The following is a 26,706-nucleotide window of genomic DNA, read 5'->3' as shown; positions in this document are numbered from 1 at the left end:
GCAGCTGGAGGGGGAGGAGGACAAGGAGGAGGGAGAGGAGGAGGAGGACTACCAGGAGGGGGAGGAGGAGGAGAAGGAGGGGGCGGGGGCCTCTCCAAGTTTGTCGGGACCTTCTTCCGAGGCAGCGGCGGCAGCAGCCAGGGAGGCCGGGGCTGCGCGCGGGCCGGGGGCGGGGGCTGGGGCCGGGCCTGGGGCGGCGGGGCCGGCGCCTCCGCTCTCCTCCAGCTCCTGCTTCAGCCTCTGCTCCCGCTGCGGCCGTGGCCCCTCTCCGCGCGGCTCTCCGCGCTGCGTGCCCGCCGAGCCCGCCGCTCCCCGGCCCATGTACTGGAAGCATGAGAACGCCGCCCCGGCGCTGCCCGAGGGCTGCCGGCTGCCGGCCGAGGGCGGCCCCGCCACCGACCAGGTGAGGGAGCGAGCGAGTGGGTGAGCGGACCGGGCCACCGTCGGGCAGGGGCCGGGACCCCGCAGGGCCCGGCCGGGCGGTGGGCGGCCGCGGGGAGGAGGGCTTCTGGGGTGCGCCTGTGAGTGTGTGTATGTGAGTGTGTGAGCGCGCGCGAGCGCGGAGGGGGGGGGGTCGCGGAAAGCGGGAACACATTATGCAAATGTTGGAGGAATTTCTCAAAAAGCGATTTAGCAAAGACACAGGCGAATCAAGAGGAGGCGAGGCGGGTATTGTCCGTCTGAATAGGCGCTGATAGCGCCGATGCGCCGGGGGTTGTGCTGGCGCAACGCTGAGAATCCCGACGCGGGGCCGGTCCCGGGCGCGCCGAGGGGCTGGAGGGTGCTTTTTTCCTCTTCTTGGACGCCTGTGTTTTCTCTTTTTGGTCCCATTTCCCCCCGGACCTCGCCCCCATTTTGCTCGGGGTTTCCCTCGGACTGGCCCTCGAAAGGTGCCTGAATTCGTGTCAGTATCGCCGCATCAATTTCTCAGCGCGCGCGGGGCTGGCGGGCTGATGCTCCCAGCGCTCCGGGTATTATTTTCCTCAAACGCCCCCCCCACACACCCATCTCCTTTTTCTTTTCTTTCTTTCTTTCTTTCTCTCTTTTCTCCTTTTTGCATTTTGTGTCGAGAGGAGGAGAAGGGAGCGAGGAAAGGGGGGGTGGAGGGAGAAAAAATTCGATTTTTAATTACTACCATTAAAAAATCAAATTTGCAATTCTTTGGGCGGCCTGATGGATCTCACTGATTGACAGTTGGAATTGACACTCTGGCTACCTCTTATCTTGGGCATTCACGACAATTTCTAATTGCAGGTAGTTTGTGTGTGTGCGCGTGTTTTTTTTCCCCCTCAGAGGCTTGGATTGCAAGGGAACTAAGCGATTACTTCAAGAGCCACGGGTTAAGTGCAGGGAGAGGGGGAGAGAGAGGGAAAAAATCCAATCCAAATTCAAATTGCTTCATTAGAGAGACACCGCTTTTGTGGGGAAGGGCTTTAAATGCCCACTACAAAGTTAAGACTCATTGTTCCGCGCCGGTTTATATAACAGGCGCAGGGAGGCGCTGGGCTCAGGCTGCGCGGAGCCAGTTCTGCAGCCGCCGCCGCCTGAGTTCCCTCCCCCTCCCCCAGGTGATGGCCCAGCCAGGGTCCGGCTGCAAAGCGACCACCCGCTGCCTTGAAGGGACCGCGCCGCCCGCCATGGTGAGTTCGTTCGGTCCTGCCTTCGCTCCCCGGTACGCCGGCTGGCGGGCCCTGGGGACCTTGACCGGCTTTCCGGCCCCGAACCGCTGCCCCTGCGCCGGGGGACTGCGGGAAGGCGCCGCCCCTCTCCGAACCTCTGTTTTCCGGCCGGAAAGGTAGACTTTAACCGTCCCCAGCACCCAGGACACGAGGGCTAAAAGTTGGGGCTGTCCCTTCCTCTCCAATAGGCCCTTCCATTCCCATCCTGTAGTCCATGGAACGGCGTCTGGGGAGAATTTCGTTGTCAGTTGATGCGCTGGGGCCCCAGATTTGTCTCCGAGGCAGCCGCAACGCTGGGCACCCGGCTGGGCGCTCAGCTCAACGCGCGGTTCTCCCTTTCTCCCCGACTGCAGGCTCAGTCGGACGCCGAGGCCCTGGCAGGCTCTCTGGACAAGGACGAAGGCCGGGCCTCCCCCTGTACACCTAGCACGCCGTCTGTCTGTTCACCTCCTTCTGCCGCTTCCTCCGTGCCGTCCGCCGGCAAGAACATCTGCTCCAGCTGCGGCCTTGAGATCCTGGACCGGTATCTGCTCAAGGTGAGACGGGGGCGGGGTGTTGCATGTCTGTTGGTGGGGTGTGGGTTGCATCCCTGAGGACCGCAACGCCGGCGCAGGTCCACTAAGTTCTTACGACCGCGCGTCCTTGGGTAAATCTTAGAGTCTCTCGGCACCCCCAGGTTTCCGTCTGAAAAATGGGAAGAGTGTAATTCTACCTTCCTAAGCTTCCTCGTCACAGAAGAAAAGTGGGGAAGTCATACACACCTTCAGACCTCCAGCTACAGTATCTACAAATGGGGCCGGGCGTGAAAAGAGGCCCGCTCTGAGCCGTCCCCCACCTCCGCCCCCTCCCCAGGTCAACAACCTCATCTGGCACGTGCGGTGCCTCGAGTGCTCCGTGTGTCGCACGTCGCTGAGGCAGCAGAACAGCTGCTACATCAAGAACAAGGAGATCTTCTGCAAGATGGACTACTTCAGGTAGGCTGCGGCCGCTGGGCCAGCAGTGTCGCTGCAGGCAGGCCCCCCACCCGGCGCGCGCGGAGAACACCCTGGCGGCGCGCGGTCTCCGGAGCCGCCGAAGCCCGGACCCCGAGAGCACTCCCTGCGCGCCGCGCGGGCTCAATCAGCGCGCTCTCCGCGCCCGGAACGAGGAGCTCCAGGCCGCGCGCCGGTGCCGGGACAGGTCCGGCCCGCCACCCGCCTCCGGTTCCTGCGGCCCACTGGGTTTTGGTCGCGTCTCTGGCCCCGTCTCGGGGCTTACAGAGTGTCTGGCTCCAGTTCCGATGGTCGAGCTCTGACGTCCTGGGCTCTGGCCCCGACCCGCTCCGATCCCAGCCGCGATCCGCCTGCACCTCCAGGGCGCTCCAGCTCTGGGTTCCAACCCCACTCGGACTCCAGCCGCGCAGGCGTCTCTCCCCGCCGTCCCAGAGCTGGGCTCCAGTCTCCTGCTCTGCCCTGGACTCCTCCGTGGGTCTGGGTCTGCTCCGGCCCCAAGCACTAGCCTCGCAGCTCTCAGATCCTGTCCGTTATCCAAACGCTTGGTCCTAAGCCCCAACCTTTCCGGCTCCGCCTCAACTAAGACCCCGGCGTCGCTCGCGTGTCGTATCGCCGAGTCGGGGGATCCTGCCCGGGTTCGGGGGCGCCTGTTTCAGTCTCGGTTCCGCGGTCGTTTTGGTCCCGGGCTTCAGCCGCTGCCGGTTCCAGGCTCTGACTCTGAGCCGCCGCCTGGACAGGAAGGGGGAAGAGTCGGGCCCAGCAACCGGCGCCCCGAGTAGGATTACCGTGGGCTGGGCTCTCCGCGCCGCAGAGCCGTGGCCCTGCACCAGGCTCACCCTCCCCGCGCGCCGCCGAGTCTTCGCCGCAGGCGTGCGCCCGGCTCCTAACTGCGCGCCCAGGCCTGACCTGGTCACGGGGTCGAGGTCATTGCGAGGTCAGGGGCACAGCAGCCACTGGCCTGATCCTGGCGGGAAGCGTGAACCTGACGTGAGGCCTGGCCACCGGGCCTACAGAGTCCGGGAGAGCCGAGTGGGACTGGTTCTTGGGAGGGATGCTTGTTCCCAAGGGCTTTGTCCGGAAGTGGAGAAAGCTACTCCCCTAGAACGATCGTAGCCCACAGAGATCCTTCCCATCCTTGCCTCTGCAGAGGTCATGGCTTCAGTCTTACTAGAAAGACCCCTGGTCCAGAAGGCCCCTGAGAATCAAGGAAATTGGTGGTAGGTAATGCCTGCTTCCTCAGCTCTGGCTTTGAGTCTCCTGGCCATGGGAAAGAGAGGATCTTGAGACTAGGGTGAGGTCTCCAGTGTTGGGGGCTGTAGTACTCTGGGGAAACCACAGGAAGCATGGTTTCAGAAGTGGATTCTTCTTCTGTGTATGGATGTGAAAGGTTGTACACCTGGGATGTGCATGGGGGGGGGGAGGGCGTGTCTCCCTCCCAGGACCTGGAACTCAGCATGCAAGGGGTGTCTCTGTGTCTGTGTTGTCTGCATCTGAGCAGTGGCACTGGAGGAATGTGTCCCTGAACAAGGTCAGGGGTATGAGGGCAGTGTGCGTACTCCTTTATGATGAGTATTTGTCTTTTAGTTTATGTGTGAGCGTCAAGAGCGTGTGTATCCATGTGAATGTTGGGACTTGGTGTGTGCATATGTGTGTATGTGTGCCTGTGGGCAAGGTAGTGGAGACAAGATTAGGTCTGGACTGGGACCCAGAGGTGACAGGGCGAGAATTCTGAAATCCTGTCATTCCTCCTCCACTTCCCCTCTGAGGGAACATTCCTGCCGAAGGCCTTCACCCTGGCATTGAGGAGCCAAGGGTGTGATGTAAACATGGATTTGTGGATGTGGACTGCCACATGTGTGCGTCCCAGGAGGTTATCGTTACCTAGTGGGTATGTCTTTCTCCACTGTCCCATCTGACTATTGGCTGGCCAGGGCAGGAAATGGAGGTTGGAGTCCTGGTCTTGCCACCTCCCTGCTCTATGCCTGCCTTCACTCGGTTAAAAACAAAACAAAGCAAACAAACAAGACAAACCAAAATTCAGGCCAGCTGCTGTTTTAGGGCTCATTGGGCTCATCAGCTAGCCAGGGACAGGGCTCCAGGCTGAGGAAGCCAGCAGGACAATATCTCGGCCTCCCCCTGCAGTGTAAGGCAGGGCTCCATCCCTCTCCTGGCCCTCTGGGTGACGAGCGGACCCGGTAGCCTCCTCCCTGCTTCTCCAGCTTCAACTCATGCCCAGACTGGACCAAGCCTCTTTAGCTGCTGTGCTTTGCTAGACCTTCAAGGATTCGTCAAAATTTAGATCCTGATTCCGCTGTTCGGAGCCTCACTGGCTCTGGAGTCCCCCTTCCTACTGCAGTGGGGTTGAGGATGGGAGGGAGGGGTGTGTAGCTGTTGTGGGGACAAGCAGTAATTGGGCTCTACCAGGCCAATGCTGAATCACTGTGTGACCTTGGCCGAGTAACTACATCTTTCTGCCCTCAGTGTCTGACTTCCAGGGTTGTCTGTCTGAGCTGCTAAGGAGGCCAGTGGAGAGAGGAAGGCTCATTAGAGTCTCCCTAAATGGCAGGTGCTATGGATGTCTCCATTGTCACCATTGTCACCCCTGGTAGAGTGGATGCTGGGCACAATCCTCTGATGGCATTTCCTCTGGCAGTTTGAGGAGCAGGATTTGCCTGGAGAGATGGGGGCAGGTAATTTCTAGGCAGCAGGTTCTGAGCGCTAATCCTTTTCCAGGGATAAAATCCCTGAAAGCAAAACTAAAACAGATTTTTGGTTAAGAAAAGGGGATAAAAGCTCCCATTGGCTGGAATGAGGGAAGAATTGTGGGCTCTCCTGATCATGTCTATGCCAACCAGGTCTCCCTGCAGGCATAACCCATCCCTGGCAACCCCACCTGTAATAAAAATAATAATAAAACCCACAAGAAGGGAAAGAAAAAGCCACGGAGCGCCAGGCGGGGACAGCTGTCAGCTCTCACAGCAGCCCAGGCTCTGGGTGGCTGCCACAAAGGAGCTTTTCTTGGAGAAAGCATGAATGGTGACATGGGAGGCAGAGTTCACCCTCAGGAGCTGGGGCTAGGGAGAGGCCATGCACTGCGTTTTTCTAGCCCTCTGTTTCCTGAAGCCCAAGGTCAAGGATCTGGTGGGATATGGACTGGAGCATTCTGCCCTAGGGGAGATCAAGATCTCCCAGTAAGGCAGGGAGAGAAAGGAAGTGGCTGAGACCTCATGAATGGGCACCAGAGGGCTTCCATGGTCCTCTGGGCTCAGGTCTTATCCTTCAGGGAAGGGTTTCTCCTCCGTTCCATCCCTCTTCTTGCCCTTCTTTGACACCGTCCTGTAGATCCACAGTCTCCCTTGGCAGAGCCTGGTGTTGGTGGCACAGGAATTAGAAGTTAGGAAGGCCCTCCAAACTCACCAGGGAGGGAGCTGCAGAGCATGGAGGGGATACCTTGGGCAAGACTGCTCAGCCTCTCTGCTTTGGTTTCTCCAACTCTCCTTCCAAGGAGGGACCTCACCAGCCCTGGTGGGTTCAGCCAGATTCCTGGTAACCCTGGTAACCTGGTAACTCACTCCCCGAGTCCTAGCAGACTGCCAGGGAAAATCTGATATTGCTTTTAATTTCTTCTTCTTCTTTTGTTAAGGCAATTTTTCGTTCTATTTTCTTCCAAGAAGTGAAGAAAAGTCCTGAGAGTGGGGTGGGGACAGTGTTCCTTTCTGGGCCATTCAGATCTTCACTGCCCTCAGCAACCACAGCCTCAGACAGCTTCCTCCCACCCACTGACCTGCCACTGCTGCCCCCCAAAACAGGGGCATGAACTGATCTGCAGTGCCTCCTTCTTCAGCCCCCACCAAGCATCATGCCCACTGTGTGATTGGGGAGACTGAGGCCCTTGGGGAGAGGAATGTGGAGCCCAGGGTCACTCAATGAGAGAGTGTAAGAGGGGCTGGGCAGGGGCGAGGCTACTGCTCCCCAGGATCTTTAGAGCTTTTCTCAAGCCAGGAACCATGTTAACTCTGGCAGGCTCCATCTCATTGAATCCTCAGGTCCACCCTGTGATTACTGCATTGTCCTAATCCCCACATTATAGGAGGGGAAACTGAGGTCCTCAGAGGGGAGGTTGCGCAGCTAGTAAGTGGCAGAACCTGGGTGATCCCCAAGGCCATCCCTGTGTCTAAACACTCAAGACTGTTCTTTTATAGGTGAGATTATGTTAGCAGAAGCTCTCTACAAAGAGAGGTCATGGAATGGCAAAAACCCCTCTCTCCCGGCTCTGAGATTCCCTGCCCAGTTTCATTGGCTTTACACAAGGATCACCAGCTGTATGCTCTGGTGTGGGACTCTTCCCGGGTAGGCTCTGGGAGCATGGGGACAGGAGTGACCTCCTCAGAGGCTGTGACTAGATCAACTTTGCCATGATCAGGTCGCCATGGTCTCTGGCCCTCTTGCCTCCTGCCTGTTGGAGTGGGGAATAAAGGGTTAACTGCTGCTCCTGGCGTTGATCCGGGTGGGGTTCAGAAAGTGTCCTGGGCTGGGCCACCGGGCCTGCCCGCTGAAGTTCCTGTCCCCTGTTTGGCCCTTGTGACTTAGGGCAAGCCCTCAGCCTTCTCAGGCTTTCCAGCTAGAGCCCAAGCTCCAACCGCCGGCTCCAGTGGGAGAACCCCACCCCCTCCCCCAGAGCGAGGGTCCCCAGGGAGGCTCAGAGCTGGGAAGCGGCCCCCCACCGTGGCAGAGAGCAGCCCAGCGGCTGCCAGCTGTTGGGGGACAGATGTTGGGGGAGCGGAGAGAGGAGTTCTGGGGAGGGGCCTCGGGGCCGGGACCTCCGAGGCGCAGGGCATTTTAACCTCATAATTGCTGGTTCTGCTTTTCCTGGCTTCTTCTCTTAAGAGTTTGCCTAGGAAGGAAGGAACAGAGGGAATAGAAAAGGCTCCTCCTCCACTCCATCTTGCTGTCCTCTTAGAATCTCCCTAAGCCATCAGTGAGTGTTCTGAACTCAAAATACCTGAATTCTGGTTTAAGTTTCCGCACCAGACTCTCAGGCTTCCTAACTAACATTGGCCTTCCCATTCGGAGCTTCGGTTTAGCTTCGGGTATCTTAATAAGGCGGAAAGGAGTCGTAGTGAAACTCGGAAAGGCTCTTTCTTTGAGGCTCATTCATCCAACAAATAATGGCTGAGCACCAACTCAGTATCCATTGGAAGTGGGCCGGGAGAGTGAGCTTGACCTGGTCAAGGGCGCACAGCTCCGCAGGAGTACCTAGATGTCTCTGTTCCCTACTCAGGGAAGAGAGGGTAAGGAGATGTACTATGGCACCGCACTCCTTTCAGCAGCTGCCAGTATGCGCAGCGTCTGCCGGACTCCTCTCCACGCCCAAAGCGTGTCTGTCCCTTGCGCCTTTACCCCACGGCGCTTCGGGATCCAGGGAGGGGCGCGCACAAGGCTGGGGGCGGAGGGGCGGTAGCCGCGCCCCCTAATCCCTTTGGCGCTCCCTTCGCAGCTCCCGAACACCCCATTCTTGAAGTTTCGTTGTCTCGCCGCCGATTTCGCTGCTTCCGGAATCCGGCGGCTCGGGCCTCGCAGCCCGCCTGGGAAGGAGTCTATCGGTTTGTCAGAGAACCTCGATCCGTAAGCCTCCTCGTGCCCCCTTGTTTGTGCCACTGACCCCTGCCCTGGGTGGAGGATACGTTTCAGGAGCGGCCCTCAAACTCATCCAAAACTGTATAATGACCCCCTCACTCCCATCCAAGGACCCATCGCGAAGGCGATTTCGTTGACTGGGACGAACCACGGCGAGCGCGGGGAGATCCTAGGGCTGGGACAGCTTTTATCATTTGGGGTGACGCGTGGAGGGTGGGAAAGTTGGTGAGAGCTCACTCGCGGAGTCCGCTGGGGAGCACGGAATGTAAGATGTACAGCGTAGGCGCAGAAGGCGCCGGCGGATCGGCCGTGTGGAGCAGAAAGATCGGGGTGCGCGGGGTGTCTTGGACTCATCTCGGGCAAAGGACAAGGAATCTCGCACAGCCGCGCGCGAGGATCCGGGGTCGTGTGCTCTGGCGCAGCTCACGGGTCGTGGCCCACGGAGACCACAGGTTGGAGACGCAGTCGCTCTCATGTGGCCTCTGAAAGGCCCGGACCTTCCCCTTCCCTGCTCTCCCCTCTCCCAGGGAAGGCACTCCCCGCCTCCCCGAATCCGCTGGGCCTCAGGTCCTACGCACGGGACTTTCTGTGACCCGTGGCTGGGAGTCGGGACGCGCGACGGGGTCAAACCAGGCCCGTTTCCAGTTAATACACCTGGGATCCATTCCTAATCATCTCTCGCCCAACTGCTTCCGCAGGTTCGAGGTTCCTTTTTTGCACTTCAGAACGGACCTCAACCCCGAGCCCCACGCTCTTTGTGGTCTTGGGCAAGTCACTTGTCCGCTCTGAACCTCCGATTCCACGTGTGCAAAATGGGTGCCAGAGTCTCCACCTCACGCGGCTTGCGTTGCGCCCCGGAACCCTGGATCGCTCTACCTGCTCTGCCCTCGGCTGGCCCCTGTCTCCCAAGGCCAGTACGTGTTCTTAATCCGCGTACTGGCAGTCGGGCCGCGGAACTCCGGGTCAGCCCCTCGGTGAGAGTAGGCAGGGGTGGGCGAAGCGGTTTCCTCTTCCCTTTACTGCGGGATTGGGAAAGAAACCGCGGGCTGTGCTAGGCGGTCCCCTGGGGAAGCCGAGTTTCCGAGGTCCGGAACCGCCTCAGTTTAGGAGGCGGTTCACCCAGCAGAGGCGCGCAGCACAGCCCGAACGAGTAAACCGCGCCGCCAGCCACAGGGTCCCCTTACGCTCCGGGTCAGAGACAGTTGCGTTGGAGTTACGTCTGGAGTCGGGGCGGGCCGAGGCTTCCTCGATCCCGCACTCAGTTTAACCCAAGACCGTTTATTCAATTGACAGTTACTTGCCTTTGCCAAGGCAGGCGAAGCTGTAACCAGAGCGCATTTGCTCGGCTGGTTTCTGGGCACATTCACAGGCAATTCTGAGTGCTCCTCTGGGTGGAAGTGTGCTGGCCCTGGGGACACAGAAGCAGATCTTGGTCCTCTCCCAGGAATACAGGGGGTGGGAGGGAAAGGAGAAGAATCCGACATTTACGAACCCGCCTGACCAATGCTGCTAGTCTGGGGCTGGAACTGGGGGACTCTTCAGGGAGAAGGTGTACGAAGAGCACTGTCTGTGCAAAGGCCTGGGCTGGGGAAGGCGCTTCAGAGGAGCGCCATAGAGACCTGGCACTGACCTTCCATCAGGGCTGCCTGGGACTCCTGCTTGGGTGTGGGGTGGGGAAAGTGAGAGAGATGAGTCTAAGAGGCTGTGGTCTGCTGGGCTTTGTGAACGCCAAGGATCTTGAACCAGATCCTGAGGGTAGAGTGGAGTCACCAAAGGATTTTAAGCTGGGCAGAACAGGATTCACTGCACATGCTGGAAACTTCGCTGTGGCCACTGTATGGAGGAATGGTTGTTGGCCCCTGGTAGAGCTGGCAACAGGCAGAGCAGGGCAGATTCTGGCCTAGGAGAGCAGCTGTGGCACTGCACCTGGGTCCCAAAGATATGTAGGAAAAAGAACCAGCAAAGCCAGGTGATTGGTTAGATGTGGGGTTGAGGAGAGGGAGGGGTGCATGGTTTAGGTTTCTGAGCTTGAGGGGCTGGATGCATGGTGGCTTCATTCCCTGAAATAGAGTGCACACCAGAGGAAACTTGAGTGTTGGGACAGGTTCACAGGATGAGTCATCTACTTAACAAACCTTCCCTGGGGTTCAGGGGTCAGGTCTTGCGCTGACTTCTAGGACAGGGTAAACCAGACTCTGCTGCTTCCTGGAGGGGCTCCCAGGCCGCTAGTGGAGGCAGGCATACCCAAACAGCCGCACTACAAGACAGGGGGTGGGTGGGTAGGGGAGATGGGGAAAAAGGCCCAACAGGAAAGGCTTAAGGGGGAGGGGACATTTGATCTGGGCCTTTTGTTTGTTTGTTTGTTTGATTTGCGACTGGCTGGTACTTAATAGCCTGCAGAGTATTAAGCAGTAGCTTCTGCAGTGTCACCTAGCTCAGCTCAGGGCAGGAAAAGTGAGAACTCAGAGGGTTAAACACTTCACTTAAGGGCACAAAGCCAGCAAGTGTATATCTGTCTATGCTTCCAAGAAACTGAGTATCTCTACCACTGGGGTACAGTTTATTCATCTTGGGTTTCTAACCTTGCAAACTGTGTGATGTGCAAGTTACTCTAACTCTCTGGTCCCCATTTTCCTCATCTGCAAAATGAAGATTAACTGGGATAATCAACATAAAACAGTTAGAAACTTGCTGGGCACGTGGTAAGTGCTCAAAACTTTGCATGTTACTATGTTATTATATTTTTCCTAACACGATATATTTTAATGAACAGATTAGTTACATACAAATGTAAGGGGTTATTGTAGAAAACTTGGGAAACTCAGAAAAGCACCAAGAAGAAAGTAAAAACCACCCACCAGCTCACCTTCACCGTGAAGGTGCACTGTTGTCTACAGGGGTGTGAAATACAGGGCAGATCCAGGCAAAGGGAAATTTGGGTGAGCAAAGGCCAGGAGGCAGGGTGCTGGTGGGCCAGTGGGATTTGGAGGGGGAAGGAGGAGCCTGTCTGAGCCTCGCCACCCCCCTTTCCTGTCCCGGTGTCCCGCAGCCGATTTGGGACCAAGTGTGCACGGTGCGGTCGACAGATCTATGCCAGCGACTGGGTGCGGCGGGCACGCGGCAATGCCTACCATCTGGCCTGCTTTGCTTGCTTTTCGTGCAAGCGCCAGCTGTCCACGGGCGAGGAGTTTGGCCTGGTCGAGGAGAAGGTGCTGTGCCGCATCCACTACGACACCATGATCGAGAACCTCAAGAGGGCCGCCGAGAACGGTACCCAACCCGCCCCACCCAGCACCCTGCCACACCTCTGTGCCCAGCCCTCTCCCACCCCACCCCAGCACCACAGGAACTGACCACACTTCTCTAGGAGCAGGTTCTCAGTTCACTACCTGGAGGCTGCCCACGCTTTTGGCTCCACCGTTTGCTTGGGCGTAGGAAGTCACAGTCTGCCTCTGCAATTGTTTTCTCATCTGTAAAATGGAGCTAATGATAAGACAGACCCCCTATCAAAGACAGCTAGGAGACACTCAAGGGAGCCCTAGAGATGATTCTCATAATGGGGTAGCCTTACTCCACCTTTGGCCAGCTCTGGTTGGCCTGAGGACTCGTCCACTCCTGCTGCCTGGACCTAGCCACGGGCCAGTCCTGGAGAGATGATTCCACTCTGTTCTCCCAACTGCTGTGCCAGCAGCTCCAAGCCAGAGGTTTGGGGGTGGGAGTTTCTTCCTAGACTATAAAGAAAAAGACTTTGAGTCTGGAGATGTGAGCTCTGTTTTGCTTCTGGGAAATGTGTGAAGCTTTCTTCTCTGGGCATCAGTCTCCCCATCTGTGCAAGATACTCTGTCAATGAGAAAGATCCCTAAATCTCTTCTGGCTCCAATACTGTGTCTCTCTAAAACACATAGGCCAGCAGACAGGGTCCACATCTTCCAGGGACTGTGAGAGTTGAGACACAGGGGGGTTGGTGGTTAGAAAGGGGTGGGAATAGGGGTTGGGCTGAGGGTAGAGTCAGGGACCCTTTCCATCATTTTCCTGTCTGGGTCTTTGGAAGCTGCTAATTCTCCGTAATGTGGATTATTTTGTATAATCCTTACAAAAACCCTAAGAAGTAGCTGATGTGTCCTCATTTTACAGATGAGGAAACAGGCAGAGGTTATCTGCAGTATGGATTTGCCAACGGTTACATACTAGCAGGCTGGCTTGACTCCAAAGCCCAGGCTTTTAACCACCATAGCACATCACCCCATTCCCAAGCTCCAGGGACCCTTAATTAGACCTCATTAAACAAGGGACGCTGCGGGGATGTGGCTGTCCCTATAAGTGTCATTTTCCCATTGAGAAAATGGCACACCAATCCTTGTCCTGCCTGCTCTCCTAGGGGACATTAATACCGCAAAGTGTCTATCCCATCCTGAGGGCCTCTGGGGAGGTGTATGGACCATCCTGCCTCAGTTTCTAGCCTGGGAACTTGGACTAGCCAGGATCAGGACTAAAAGTGGCCTATGTGGGAAACAAGTGCGGCTGGGATTGTATGAAGTTACCTGCCATAGCGGCCAAGTCAGCAGTGGCACTGGGATGGAATCCCAGGAGTCAGGGCTCCCCCTACACCATGGTCCATCAGTGACCTCCTTCCTCTCTGGACCAATCAGGACTACCCCTAGCCACACCCTTGCTAGTTACAACTCTTGCTCTCACCTCTATGCCACTCCAGACACTTACCATGTAGGGCAGCTTGAAGGCTTGGGGCCTTAGATCCCCTTTACTGACCAGCCCTCAGTTTCGAACCTGTTTTACTCTTTATTTATTTATTATATTTTAAATTTTAAGTAGGCTCCATGCCTAAGGTGGGGTTTGAACTCAAGACCCCAGAGATTAAGAGTCACATGCTCCAACAACTGAGCCAGCCAGGCCCCCCTGCTGTTTTTACTTTTAAGCTTAAACACACATCCTTCCGTCATAGAACACTTAGAAAAGACGGTTAAGCAAAAAGAAGAAGATAAAGATCACTCTAAACATCACCACCTCTCATAGTTTGGTATCTATCTTCCCAGATTTTTTTTCCCTGTATATATGGTGGCATGTTGCTTTGGTTCCCCCCCCCCCAACATAGTGTTTTCATAATTAAAAAAAAAATACAACTAATTGTGAACAGTGGTGGAATTACTGGTGATTTTTATTTTCTTCTTTGTGCTTATCTGAATTTTCTGAGTTTTTTTTTTTAAGATTTTAATTTATCAGAGAGAGAGGGGAGAGAGAGCGAGCACAGGCAGACAGAATGGCAGGCAGAGGCAGAGGGAGAAGCAGGCTCCCTGCTGAGCAAGGAGCCCAACGGGACTCGATCCCAGGACGCTGGGATCATGACCTGAGCTAAAGGCAGCTGCTTAACCAACTGAGCCACCCAGGCCTCCCGTTTTTCTGAGTTTTTGATAAGAAGTCTGTATTACCTAGAAAAATGAGGTATTAAAAATAAGATGAGAATGTATTTAGTGTGACTGTGAAAGTCATAGAACTGGAAAGAGAATAGCTAACATATGTGCCAGTTAATAAAATTAAATGTTAGAGAAATAAAGTGACATATGATTGCTGTAAAAACCTCAGAAGTTACAGGAATATTGAAAGTAGTGTCTCCATTAGATGCATAAATGCGAGCACCTTGGTGTGTATTCTTTCAACCTTTTTGCTTCCATATATTTTACAAAAGTAGAATCACAGTTCTGTAACCTGCTCGCATCTTACCTCCACCAGCCTTTGGTTTGCCCAGTTCAGCTAAGAGGGAGTCCAGTCTGGGCCACTAGGGTCTGTCAGCTGTAAGCTACTAGCTGAGAAAGGTCCTGAGTCAGGACTTTCTTCTCTTTGAGTCTCGGTTTCTTTCCTCTGCTGTAAAATGGGGCCGTGAGCCAGACATAAAGGACACACCGAAAGAGCAGTGTCTGGTATTTAGAGAGCACTCAGAAATGACAGCCCCTTTTCTAAAGACAGAGCTCAGGGACTAGGACTCTGGGAACCCCGCTCCCAGCCAACTCCACTCCTGACCCTTCCAGGGACCAGCTGCCCCCACCCCCGTCCTTTCCAGGATGCCACTAGAAGAGATGGGGACGCGTGGTCAGCCACTTCTGTCACCCCCAGGGAACGGCCTCACGCTGGAGGGGGCAGTGCCCTCGGAACAGGACAGTCAACCCAAACCGGCCAAGCGCGCGCGGACATCCTTCACCGCCGAGCAGTTGCAGGTACCCCGGCGGACCGCGAGGGGCCGAAGGTGGGGGCGGACCCTAGAGGTAGGCGGGGCCTAGAAGGGCTCTGGCTCCGCCCCTTCTGCCCGGACCCGCTGGTGGTGGGGAGGGGCCGTAGCTGTCTGGGGCGTGGCCTCCGGGCCGGATCCTCTCTGATTGGGCCGGGGTCTCGGAGACCTCCGCGCGTTCCTGCCTCACTGCCCCTTTTGCTCCCCGCAGGTTATGCAGGCGCAGTTCGCGCAGGACAACAACCCCGACGCACAGACGCTGCAGAAGCTGGCGGACATGACGGGCCTCAGCCGGAGGGTCATCCAGGTGGGGCCGAGGGAGGGCGGGGCCTTGGGGGCGGGGGCGAGGCCTAGAGGCCGGGGGCGGGCCCTCCAGCGTGTGCCGGACTAGCCAGCCACAGGCCCGGGCGCACGTGGCCGCCCTAACGCAGGAGGCGACGAAGCAGTCCCGCGTGGGGTCTCCCAGCGGCGCGTCCGACCCTTTTCCGCAAGGCTGAGGCTGCTGAGGCTGTCGTTCCAGGTGTGGTTTCAAAACTGCCGGGCGCGTCATAAAAAGCACACACCACAGCATCCCGTGCCGCCCTCCGGGGCGCCGCCGTCCCGCCTCCCTTCCGCCCTGTCCGAGGACATCCACTACTCCCCGTTCAGCAGCCCCGAGCGGGCGCGCATGGTCACCCTGCACGGCTACATTGAGAGTAAGTGACCGCACCACCTAGGCTGCTGGGTCTGCGGCGGGGGAGGGGCACGCGCAGCAGCGCGCGGCAGGCGGAGGCGAGCCTGGTGGGGGAGGACGTCGGGTCTGCAGTCCCTCGGACCTGGGGTTGGAGAGAGGGGCTAAGGTCCCGGTCTTTGCCTTAGGGAGACGGGATTCTTTGTAGAAAAGCCATTTAACCACTCAAAAAATACTTTCCAAGTACCCACTCTGTGTGCCAGCGCCCAGGGACTAGGGAGAGAACAGGATGGGGAAAGCCTTTACGTTTTGGTGGAACCTGCGTTTTGGTGGGAGAGACAACGTGGCACACGATAACCAGACAGATGAGAGCATGGTTTTAATCCTGATGATTGCTGTAGGAAAGGAGCTGGACGCAAGCTTGTGGAGATGCCTCCTCTCAGCAAGCCGAGACTGGAAGGATGGATAGGAATTAGTGGGACACAAGGAGAGGGGAAGTAGGAGTGCCCAGCAGCAGAGGAGCTGAATGCAGGCAGGCCATAGCTCAGAAAGCACTGTGGCATGGGTGCTTTTGGGGTTGCAGAAGGCAGCCAGTGTGGCAGGAGTATCCAGAGCTAGGAGGCCGAGGGCAAATGACCTACCCTCCTTGAATCTCAGTATCCTCAGCTGCACGCTGGGACATTAATAATGCCTATTTCACAGGGTTGTGAGAATCCACGCATGTGTTCAGTAACTACTCTGAGTGCCTTCTGTCCTAAGCACTGGAATACAACGGAGAACAAAACAGACCCAAATCTGTGTGCTCTTGGGGTTCACATTCCAGAGTGGGACGTGAGTGGAGAGACAATCAGCTAATAAAGGAGGGAGGGGATGGCATGCCAGTGGGGACTGGAGATGCCATGGGGATGATGGAACGGGTCTGGTGGAGTGACCTTTGAGCAGGAACCTGGAGGAGAGAGGGAGGCGGCCTTTTGAATTTCTGGGGGAATGAATGTTCTCTATGTCTGCTAACAAGCAGGTGCTTATTACGGATCTTCATTCCCTTTGAACTTGTTTGTTTCCTCAAAGCTGGGTGTGACCAGAAAAATAGAAGTGGCCACAACATACCCACAAACATAAATCCTCCCTTCTCCAGCTCCAAGTAAAAGGGAAAGAGAACAGGGAGCATCAGAGAGAGAGCCCTGCTATTCACTGAGCCCCTGCCATGGGCCAGACACTATACTAAGCATGTGTGTAAGCATTAGCTATCACTGTCTCATTGCACAGATGAAGAAACCCAGGGTCCTCAGTAATGGGAGCCAGTATTCCTTAATGGTTGATTGTGGGGCTTTAGGGTGAGACTGTCAGGCTTCTGATCCCAGCCGTGCCACTCACTAGCTGTGGGACATCAGGCAAGCTTCTTAGCTTCCCTGAAAACCAATTTCGTCATCTACAAAAATGAGGATGATAAGAAGGCTTCTCTCAGAGCATCAGATAAGATCTCTGACATCAAGTCTCCAGCATTCAGTCCATGGGGGGACGTCCTAGCTGCTTTCCTAGTGGTGGTGGTGGTGGTCCTGGCTGGCACAGCTGGGGGTGTGGAATCCTGCCTATGGCACCAGGCAGCCAGTTGGAAACCATGTCTCTTTGCACTGTGTCATTTCTGAACCATCTGCTCCGGAGGAGGGACTTTTCTTCCTTTCTTTTCTAAACAATGATTTATGTTCAGGTTGCACAGAGTCCACAGAACTATCTAGATCATCTGTTAAAGGCACCAAGGACTAGGGACTCTCTAGATACCTGGAGTCTGGGCTGCCAGCTAGCACTTGCTGTGAAGCTGGCAATGGGTCTTGGTGACCTCCTTGGGAGTGGGGCCATGGCATCCAGAGTCAGGCCCCGGGACTCCCCTCACAGACTTTGTCAATGAAGGCTAGATATGTCTTGGATGCTCAGAGAGGGGGCTGAGGGTGCCGTCTCCTATTTACTTTGAGGTGAAAGTAAAGCATAGGGCTGGAAATGTCAAGGGTGTTTGGACCTGCTGCCTCTTGCTGCAGGGCTGAGGGACACCTCAGCAGTTTGCTTGGAAGTTAACAAAAGTCACACAATTCTGAGTTCCCTGGGGCCTCGGAGCTTGGAAGCTGATAAAAAGCTTTGGAACCAGACCCCAGAAAGATGCACATACACACATAGTTTTCAGTGTAATCCCAGGCTGTTCATGGACTTCTAGAATGCCCCAGGATAAGAATCCCCAATCTTGGGGTGCCTGGGTGGCTCAGTGGGTTAAAGCCTCTGCCTTCAGCTTGGGTTGTGATCCCAGGGTCCTGGGATCGGCCCTGCGTCAGGTTCTCTGTTCAGCAGGAAGCCCGCTTCCCTCTCTCTCTCTCTGCCAACTTGTGATCTCTGTCTGCCAAATAAATAAATAAAATCTTAAAAAAAAAAAAAAGAATCCCTAATCTTATATAATTGCTTTATTCTCCTGATGAGGGAACTGTAGCTCAGAGAGGCACAGTGACATGTCCTAAGTTACATATTAATTATAAGTCTCTGTACTGTATAGGGCTCTCCCCTGGGATGCTGCCATTTTAGATGTTGGAATAAGGTACAGAGATTCACACAACTGATATTCAGTGAGTACCTTCTAGGTGTCAGGCCTCATTCCAGGTGCTGGGAATCCATAAAGATCTAGAGTCTGAAAAACAGACAAAAATTCTGGCCCTCCTTACAGCTTGTATTCTAGTTGACAAGACAAGACGATGACAAGTCAACAGTAAAAATGTACCACAAGTCAGATGATGGCAAGTGCGAAGGAGGAAAAATAAAGCTGGGAAGGAGACCAGGGAGGGTAGGGGTGAGTGTTGTTGGTGGTGGGCTGCAGTTATAAATAGGGTGGCCAGGGACAGCATCATTAAGGTGACATACAAATGCAGGGTCCTCTAGGAGGTATAGGGTAAAGCCTGAGTGATACCTGGCAGATTAGAAGGGAGAGGCATTAAGAGGGGAGACTAGTAATGGAGTAGAGCTTGGTATGTCCGTGTTGAATTACGTATTAGTTTAGGAGTGTTTGTCAGTGAGCTGGACAGTTATCACCTGGCACTTCATAGACTAAAGCTTTTTACCCCAAGCATTACAACCAACTCTGCTGAAGTTTTGCCCAAGACCACGCACAGCCAGTACACGGTCAAAGTGAAGCCGGTCCCAGGGCTCCAGCTTGCTGAGCATGGGGTGCACGGGCTTGTGCGCGGAGGCTGCGGGATGGGCTCCAAGGCGTCCTCTCGTCCACAGGTCAGGTACAGTGCGGGCAGGTGCACTGCCGGCTGCCTTACACCGCACCCCCCGTCCACCTCAAAGCCGACATGGATGGGCCGCTCTCCAACCGGGGTGAGAAGGTAAATGGAGCCAGGCTGGGTGTGGTGGGGGAGAGTTGTCCGGCCAGCAATGGGTTTCTGGCAGGCACCACGCTGCTCTGTGGCAGACCCTTTCTGCCCAGAATCCTCCAGCCCCCACCTGGCCCCCAAAGCAGGCACTTGAGCCGCGTGTTCTATGGGCCCAGCACCCCCACAGGCCTCCTTCTAGGCCTCCCACCAATACTTGGCCTCTCTCTTTTTTTTTTTTTTTTCCCCAGATTTGTGAACTTAGTCGCTTTGCTCACATTTTGTGGTTCCAGGAAAGGCTTCTATGACACACCACCCTGCATCCCACACTGTCACCTGTTCTTTCTCCTTCCTCACTTTTATCCCTGTCTGTTGAGTGAGCGCCCCTATCAGGGGGGGACCCCTGGGATAACAGGGCAGCAGGGGACTTTGGTCAGCTGGCAGGGCCTCCTTTGTGGAAGCAGGATCTCTGGTTATCTCAAGCATCAGGTCTGAACATCCAGAAGGCTGCTTAGACATCCCCCAGGCCAATGGCCTGAAAGCTTTGTATCTAAGCACCAGAACCTTAAAAAAAAATTTTTTTTCCAGAACCCATAAAACAGATAAAAGTAGATGAAACCACATGCTTTCTAGATGAGACCACAGTGTGTGTAGGACTCCACTTCCCTCTCCGTGCCGAGACGCCTCTCAGTGAGCCTAGCAAGGCCTCTGTCCTAGGACAGCCCCTCGTTTTAGGAGTGGGGATATTGAGGCACAGCTTGCTGCAGGTCCCAGAGCCTGGATGGGAACCGGTGTACTCCCCTCATCCACTCCACTGACATTTGCTATGTACTGACTGTGCTCCGCAGCCCGAGTCAGTGGCCAGGAACACAGAGGTGAGGAGAGCAGGGTGCCCACTCTGTGGGGGCCACAGGTTAGAGGAGGAGACATGGCAGAAGCACTACAGTGTGAGGAAACTGATGGGGTAGCCCAGGGAGCTGGAGAGTTAGGGCACAACTCAGGAGAAGCACAAGGAGGAGTCTCTGGAGGAGGGCAACATCTGTGCACAGGCCTGAAGGCTGAGCCAGAGCTCATCAGGGAGAGCACGAGCCACCCTGGCTCTTGGGGAGCCCTGAGCAGTTCAACGTTGCTGGGGCACCGGCTTGAGAGGAGCAGTGCAAGGAGTGGGGACTCAGGGCTGCAAGGCGGAGGAGTCTGTACTTTGTCCTGGGGCAGCGGGGAGGCCCTGGAGGCTTCTTTTTGAATTTTATTTTACTTATTTTATTTATTTGCTTTTAAGGGTTTTATTTTTTAAGTCATCTCTATACCCAGCACAGGCCTTGAACTCACAACCCCGAGATCAAGGGTCTCACGCTTTACCCACTGAGCCAGCCTGGGACCCCTGTTTTGTTTTGTTTTATTTTATTTTATTTTATGTTGTTTTATTTTATTTTTCTAGTTTTATTGAAGGGAGGCCTCTTCTGGAGACATTGCTGTAGCAGGCCTCAGGGAGGCAGGGAGCCCCAGGAGTCAGCAGGTGTGGTGGGCCAGGAAGACTGGGCCAGTTCCTTCCACTGGAAGGGCCTCTAGGGACTCTCCAGGCCAGCAGAGCCCAGTCTTTGCATGCCTCAGAATCACCTGGGAAGCTTGTACAGAAGTAGATTCCCCAGCCTCCCCTCTAGAGAGTCTGCTGGGGAGGCCTGGAGTGGGGAGCCACTCCCGCAGGATACCTCTACTAATCCTGAATGAGCCCCTGCTGGGTGCCCCCCTGTGTGCCAGTGGTGGTGGTGGTGGTGGTGTGGACAACCTGGTGGCGCAGATGGATTGAGAAATAAACAGCAGCGTGCAGTACAAAAGCCCACAGATCTGGGGTGGGGGGAGCCTCCCAGGAACACCCCCCAAGATTGCGCCACTCCCAGCAAGAGCTGATGTTGCTCCAGCAAAGCCTCCACTCCCAGCACGTGCTTTCCGTACTCTGATTAATGTTTGTGGGTGTGGGGATGGTCCTCAACGTAAAGATAAGGAGACTGAGGTCCTCAGAGCAGCAGCTCACCAGTACCACACGGTGAGTGTGGGTAGAGCTGGCCTCCATCCCAGGACTGCTCGCCTTGGAGCTGCCACTCTCCTCTGAGGGGGCACTTGTCCTGTCACACTTGGCACAGGACCAGAAGAGGCACGCTGGCACTGTCCCTGTCCTCGAGGAACATGTGGCTCAGAGCAGGAGGTGAGCAGGGTGACAGAGCAGTTGAAGTGAGGGATGAACGTGGCATTGGAAGACCCAGAAGAAGGGGCCCTGAGCTCTCAGGGAGAAGCAGGGAATGGCAAGAAGGGTGTTCCATGTCAAGAGAAGAGCATGTGCAAAGGTCCAGAGGCAGAGAGGAGCCTGGGTCTGAGGGACCATGGGGTGATTAACATGACCGAGGCCCAATGAGGTGGCAGGGGTCACACCACGAAGGGCCTGGACCATGGAGCAAGGGGCTTAGGCTCTACCTGCAGCACAGCGGGGAGCCTCGGAAATGTTTCAGGCTGGGCTCAGCACTTGGAGCTGAGCCTTGTCTCCTGGTTACTCAGCTAAGCTTGTGGTTATGTCTGGTTCAGTCTGAAGGATGAGCCAGGCTCGGGTCTGAAAGCTTTTGCTGGAGAAGGTTTCTGGACCCTGGGTTTGGCTGCCTAGCCAGAGTTTTCTCCCCAACTTCACATCCAGCAGCTTTGCCAAAAAAAAAAAAAGTGTCTCCCTCCTTCATGACCTCCCACCTTCTCACTGTCAGTCCTTCCTGCCAGCTCCTGGGGACCCTTTCTGTCCACCTCTTGCCAAACCCACGAGACCTGGTGGGCGGTGTGTGATCAGTCCAAGAGTGTATGGACTTCCTCCCAAATCCCTCCAGGCTTGTGTGGCCGAGCCATGAGGAGACTCAGTACCCCCCACGGCAGGCTCAGAACCCACTCAGCACCAGCCCTGGTGTGGCCAGGAGGACAGCACTCTGAGCACGGGCAGGGAGCAACCCCTGACTCTGCCACATCGTCATTTGGCGACACGTGCCTGAGAGTTTCCAGAGCTGCCTTTCTCCTTGGTCATGTCCCCTGATTCCACAGTTCCAGAGCCTGGAAAGCCTTTAGAAATCAGGGCCATCTTATCATGGATCAGATGGAGAGACTGAGGCCCGCAGAGGGTAGGGGCTTACCTGAGAGGGTGGGGTCTTACCTCTCCTCAGAAAGCTTCTCTCAGTAAGGGACCAAAGCCAGGCCTCCCAGTGGTCAGAGAAGAGCACTGCCCAGGCTGGGGGAGACAGTAGCGTGTGAGCTCTGGAGTCAGGCTGATTCTGAATCCCAGCTCTGCCTCCTCCTCACGGCGAGGCCGGGGAACACAGTTCACTTCTCTGAGCCTCCATTCCCACGCCCACAGCATGGGGATAATAACAGTTGCCACCACCACCGAAGGCTGTTGCTGAGAGTCAACGCAGCGACGCGTGGGAAGCGTCGAGCACAGCCCGTGGGCCGCAGAACAGGCTCCGTAGAGGCGGGTTATCATGATTCCGCTACAGACATCGTCACCGTTACTTCCTGCGGCTCCTCTTCATAGTAAACATTCTGGGCAAGGGACGTTCCCGATCTGAAAATGGAACAGCCAAATGGCCATGCCCACTGGATGTCCCCGGATCACCCTGACAATGTTACTACGGCGAGGCACCTCCCGCCGACCAGCCGGCCCGTAATCCTTGAGCTGCCCTGCAGGGAGCTGGCTGAGCACGGGAGTGGGGTGCGGGGACAATGAGAGGTCAGGCCGGTGCTTGAGGTGGAAGAGGGCGAGGGAAAGGGGCCGGCGGTTCCTGATCACCCACGTGTGTCCGGCACCTGACTGCCTTTCGGCTCCATGAAGATCCAGTGAGGTGCTCGGCCCTTGCCCGGGGCGTGGTGAGCGTCTGGGACGACTGTCCCCGTGGCTCGCAGAGGCAGAGGCGATGTGTTACAACACAGAGAGCTTGGTCTTGGGCCAGGTCTGGGTCCACCTCTTCCTCGTTGTGAGATCCCGGCCGTACTGATTTTCACCTATCTGGGCCTCAGCGCCTTCCCTGGGAAATGGGCATAATCGCGGGGCACCCTCATAGGGCTGAGGCTTTCGTCCCATAACATAAGTGAGGCCCTTCCCACAGTGCTGGGCACGGGACCCAGTGCCCCGCAGACACGTCTTGCCGCTCTCTGATCTCACTGAAGCCTCCCCCTTCCGAGAGAGAGCTTTTGTCATCCCTGCTCTCCAGATGAGGAAACAGGCTCAGTCAGAGAGGTGCAGTGAGTGGCCCAGGGTCTCACAGCAAATAAGTGTTGGAGCTAGGATTTGAATCCAGATCCGGGCCCTGAGCAACCCGCATTCTCTATGCGTTGGAGAACCTCTGGGGGGGGGGGGCACCCGGTGGGGCAGGGCCCGGACTCAGCCGCCTCCCGCGCCCTCCTTTTGCAGGTCATCCTTTTTCAGTACTGACGCCGCGGGCCCTGGTGCCTCTGTCCGCGGGCACCCCACCGCCGCCCCGCAGCCGCTGAAAGCCGGTGTCCGAGCCACTGCCAGGGATCCACCCGCTCCGTACCCACCCTCCCCCACCTTCCTGACAGCCACCAGCCCGGCCCTGGGGCCTGGCCTTCCCTCCTCCTGCTGACATCCAGAACCTGCCAAGAGCACTTGCGGGGTCCTCCTCTGGGAAGGCAGAGCTCCCTGAAATCTGGAATCAGGGTGAAAACAACTGGCCTGTTTTTCCATCTAGACAGGAGTCATCTTCAACTTCAGCCGATTTCAATAGCAAAAGGCCAAATCGAATCGTGCAACGCCAACAGCCTTCTAATTTACAGGTTTTCTTTCTTCCCGTATTGGCCTTTCTTTACTACTTCCTTGCAACCATCTCTGAATTCTGAATAGCCGACAACCCCCAATGTTATCCACTCTGTTGCTTTTGTCTGGAAAACTCTACAGTGTTTGTGGGATGTCCCCAAAGGAAAGCTATGTTCTAATTTTATCATTTCCATCTGTCTGGTTATGTCAAGTTAATTCAGAGAGAGAAGAGACACTGACCAACACTGAGAGGCCCAACAGGGCAGAGATGGAGGCCTGCCCAGACCAAGAGGCTGGGGATAGGCAGGGGCTGGGGTGGGGGTTGCGGCTGCGACTCCCACTGGAGAAGGATGTGGCTTGCTGGGCTGGTGGGGGAGGCATTGGCTATTTTAAGGAGAGGAAAGAGAAGATGTGGGGTGTGTCTGGGTGAGGGGGAGACTCTGTTCCTACCTAGTTATCCAGCATATATAGAGGAGACGTGGCAGAGATGGTGTTTGATATGCGTGATGGCATTTCTGAACGCTTATGCAGGGTAGCCTTGGTGGCCACTTGCTGACTCCTGATAGGGTTGGTTGGGTCACATCTTCCTTGGAGGGGCCATCCTGGAGGGGGAGCTGCAGAAACAGAGCCCAGGGAAATGGCAGTAGGAATGCTCATTTTGGACGCAGGTCTGAGTAGAGAGAGGGTACCTGCTGCCTAGGTGAGTGTGCCAAGCTCCGGATTCCAGGGAGGCACGTGGGGGGCTTCCCCACCAGCCCTGCACGGAGCCAGTCCCACCCCCTCAGGAGCAGAGGCCAGACACAGCTGTGCTCACATCCACCCTATTCTGCTGCAACTCTTCCACCCCAAACAAAAGGGCTTGGGCTGCACAAGACCATGATTTATGTTTTCAGGGGACGCCCATTTGTCCCAAGCGTATCCTGTAATTTCAGAATTACTTGGTGTCCTGATGTATTTCCCACCAGAGGTTGCTAGTAAGCCTGTTCTAGCCCAAGTCCTCCCTCCTGCTTCGGTTAGCCGGATGCATTGCTTCTGGAAGGAGACTCTAGGATGGGAAGTGCACGTTCATGGCACACAGGCATCTGCTGTCCCCACTTTCACCCGTGGTAGACATCGCTGATGGATTGTATCACTCTCGGAGTCTGGATCAGGTTTCGGAATCCAAAGGCTTGAAGTTGGCGCTTAAAATGAAAACTTATATGCCTTTCTTGCTCTGGGACCTGGAGGAGGGCAAAGCATGGGTGTAGCCGAAGAAGGGAACTGGCTTTCTTTCCCTTCCGAAGGCAGTTCTGGGGGACTCAGGGCCAAGAGAGGGTAGCACCAGAACATGGTCAGTGCAGCTCGATTCAGAGCTTATCCAATGAGCGGCGTGTACTGGCCCTGTGCAGGGTGCTGGGGCCCAATCCCTGGTGACTGGGGAGCTCTCCTGCTTCCTTTGATTTTTGCTCCTGATGATTGAAGCCCCAAGCACAGCCATGTGGTACACATGTGGCCACGGCCAAGTGGGCAACCAAACCCTGCCAGGACCCACTCTGCCTTGAGCCTTCCCCCAGGGTCTGTTCCTTGCGTGGATCACGTGGTTGTAGCACGTTGCCATTCAGACATGTCTCCACTAGCCTGTTAGAGCAGCCTGGGAACACACAGGCCACCAAGACTATTTATTTAAATACAAAACAGAGGGAGAAAACACACACACGGAAAAAAAATTGTAAGCACTTTTTTTTGTAAAACCAATGTCTGTTTTGTTACATACCTTTCATGTTGTGCTTTGTAAATGTCCTATTTGTGTAATAAATAAAGTTAATGCAAGTAGAAGTGCGGGCACTTAAATCCAGAACACGATGGGATTCCGTTTCTTTCCTGCTCTCCGGTTAAGGACTCCGGCCCCCGGCCCCCGAGGGTTCTGGGCCGCTGGACAGTGCAGTCCCCCTTCCTGGGCAGTTGGTACTCTTTCCCAGTTAGTCGCGGCTGTGTGCTGCCAAGGCACAACGGTGAGTTTCTTCTCTCATCTAAGCTTGGTAGGCAGTCGTGCTGGCTGCTGTGTCCCGTGTCCCCACTCCTGAACGCATGCTTTCTGCTGGGCCCCAAGCTGGCTCTGCACACTTGGAGAAGGGCCCAGCCCACCAGCCCTAGAGGAGCTCTCAGTCTGGCTAATGCTGTAGCAGATGGATCCCTCCGACATGCTGTGGGGGCTGGGGTGCGGGACAGAATAGGTGCAAAAGAGAAGTTATTGGGGGGCCTGGAAGGGGAAGTGCAGGGGGAGCCTGTTTGGAAGATTCGGGAGAGTTTGGTCTGGGGAAGTAAAGGGGAATATGGGATGGGAGGCAGGGAGACAAGGAGACAAGTCTCTAGCTTTGACACATACTGGGTCTCCTACTGGATCTTACTGGGTTCCAGAGCCACCACACCATCTGGGGAGTGAAAGAGAACATCTTTTCGCTCCTGGGCCACTTGTCTTTTAGCAGCAGAACTGTTGGTTCAAGCCAAAGTTCTCCATGAGGCGGGGAGTGGAGTGGCCCTCCCCGCCCTGCACAGAGTTGCTCAGAAACCTCAGCTCCGGGTGTACATTGTCCTCACCCCTGCAGGGCCCTTGTCTTTATTAGCTGTTTCATCCACCATCCCTGGCCCCATCTCTGCCCTTCCCCCCCTCCTTTCTTCCAATCCACTTATCAAATGTTGATTTAGATATATGTGTATCTTTCAGAAATAGTTTGTGTGTGCGCTTCTTAGACAAGAATGTGCCTTCTGTTTTCCAAGCACAGTATGGAGCTCAACTCTGTCATTTTATAGAGGTGACCTGTTGCCCCAGAAGGGAGGATTAACCCCCAGGATCCTTCCATGGAGCAGCTGAGTGTGCCCAGGCTGCCCTCTACTCCTAACTCTGCCTACATGCTAATTCCAGTTCACTAGTTTGAGGGCCAGTTTCCTATCCCTGCAGACCTTGTCAGAGCCTTTGAAGGCCCACCTTTTCCTGGCAGCTCTTGGTGTGCCAGGGACAAAGCATGGGGGTAAGGGTAGCATGGGCTGCTGGATCCAGCAGCCTCTATGGAGGGATGGTTATACAGAGATCCAGGATGTCTGTGGCCCAAGTGTGGCCGTAGAACATGTCACTCCTTCTGGTTTTCAGCTGACACCTGATCTTGGGGGTGATGCTGAGAGATACCGGAAATAAGAATGCTTCAGGGAGTGGCACTTGGGAATGCACATTGCTAGACCCCATTCCCAGAGATTCTGATTAGCATGTCTAGGGTAGGGTCCAGAAATATCTAATTCATGAGTGATTCCGAAGCCGGTGAAATGAAGATCCCCTAAGAAATCATCTCAAGAAAGTACACTTGGGGC

At 55.6% G+C, this 26,706-nt stretch overlaps 1 protein-coding gene across 2 annotated transcripts; it reads left to right on the top strand.

Annotated features, from left to right (window-relative positions):
* Window positions 1-101: 101 nt before the first annotated feature.
* On the top strand, window positions 102-25,198 carry LHX6 (LIM homeobox 6). Of its 2 annotated transcripts, none has more exons than XM_082696579.1 (10): window positions 102-403; window positions 1,569-1,640; window positions 2,033-2,215; window positions 2,532-2,653; window positions 11,358-11,578; window positions 14,435-14,535; window positions 14,758-14,853; window positions 15,067-15,241; window positions 18,478-18,581; window positions 23,002-25,198. In XM_082696579.1, exons 1-10 carry the CDS (start codon window positions 320-322, stop codon window positions 23,020-23,022), a joined length of 1,179 nt encoding a protein of 392 aa, XP_082552705.1. In that variant the 5' UTR covers window positions 102-319; the 3' UTR covers window positions 23,023-25,198. The 2 variants fall into 2 exon arrangements, with proteins under 2 accessions (XP_082552705.1, XP_082552706.1); XM_082696580.1 differs by having other exon boundaries at window positions 348-403; window positions 1,489-1,640.
* Window positions 25,199-26,706: the final 1,508 nt, after the last annotated feature.

Source organism: Mustela nivalis (genome assembly GCF_964662115.1).
Source record: "Mustela nivalis genome assembly, chromosome: 13".
NCBI classification, from domain to species: Eukaryota; Metazoa; Chordata; class Mammalia; order Carnivora; family Mustelidae; genus Mustela; species Mustela nivalis.
Note: the sequence above shows the minus strand (reverse complement) of the source record. Positions and strands in the feature narration are given on the sequence as shown.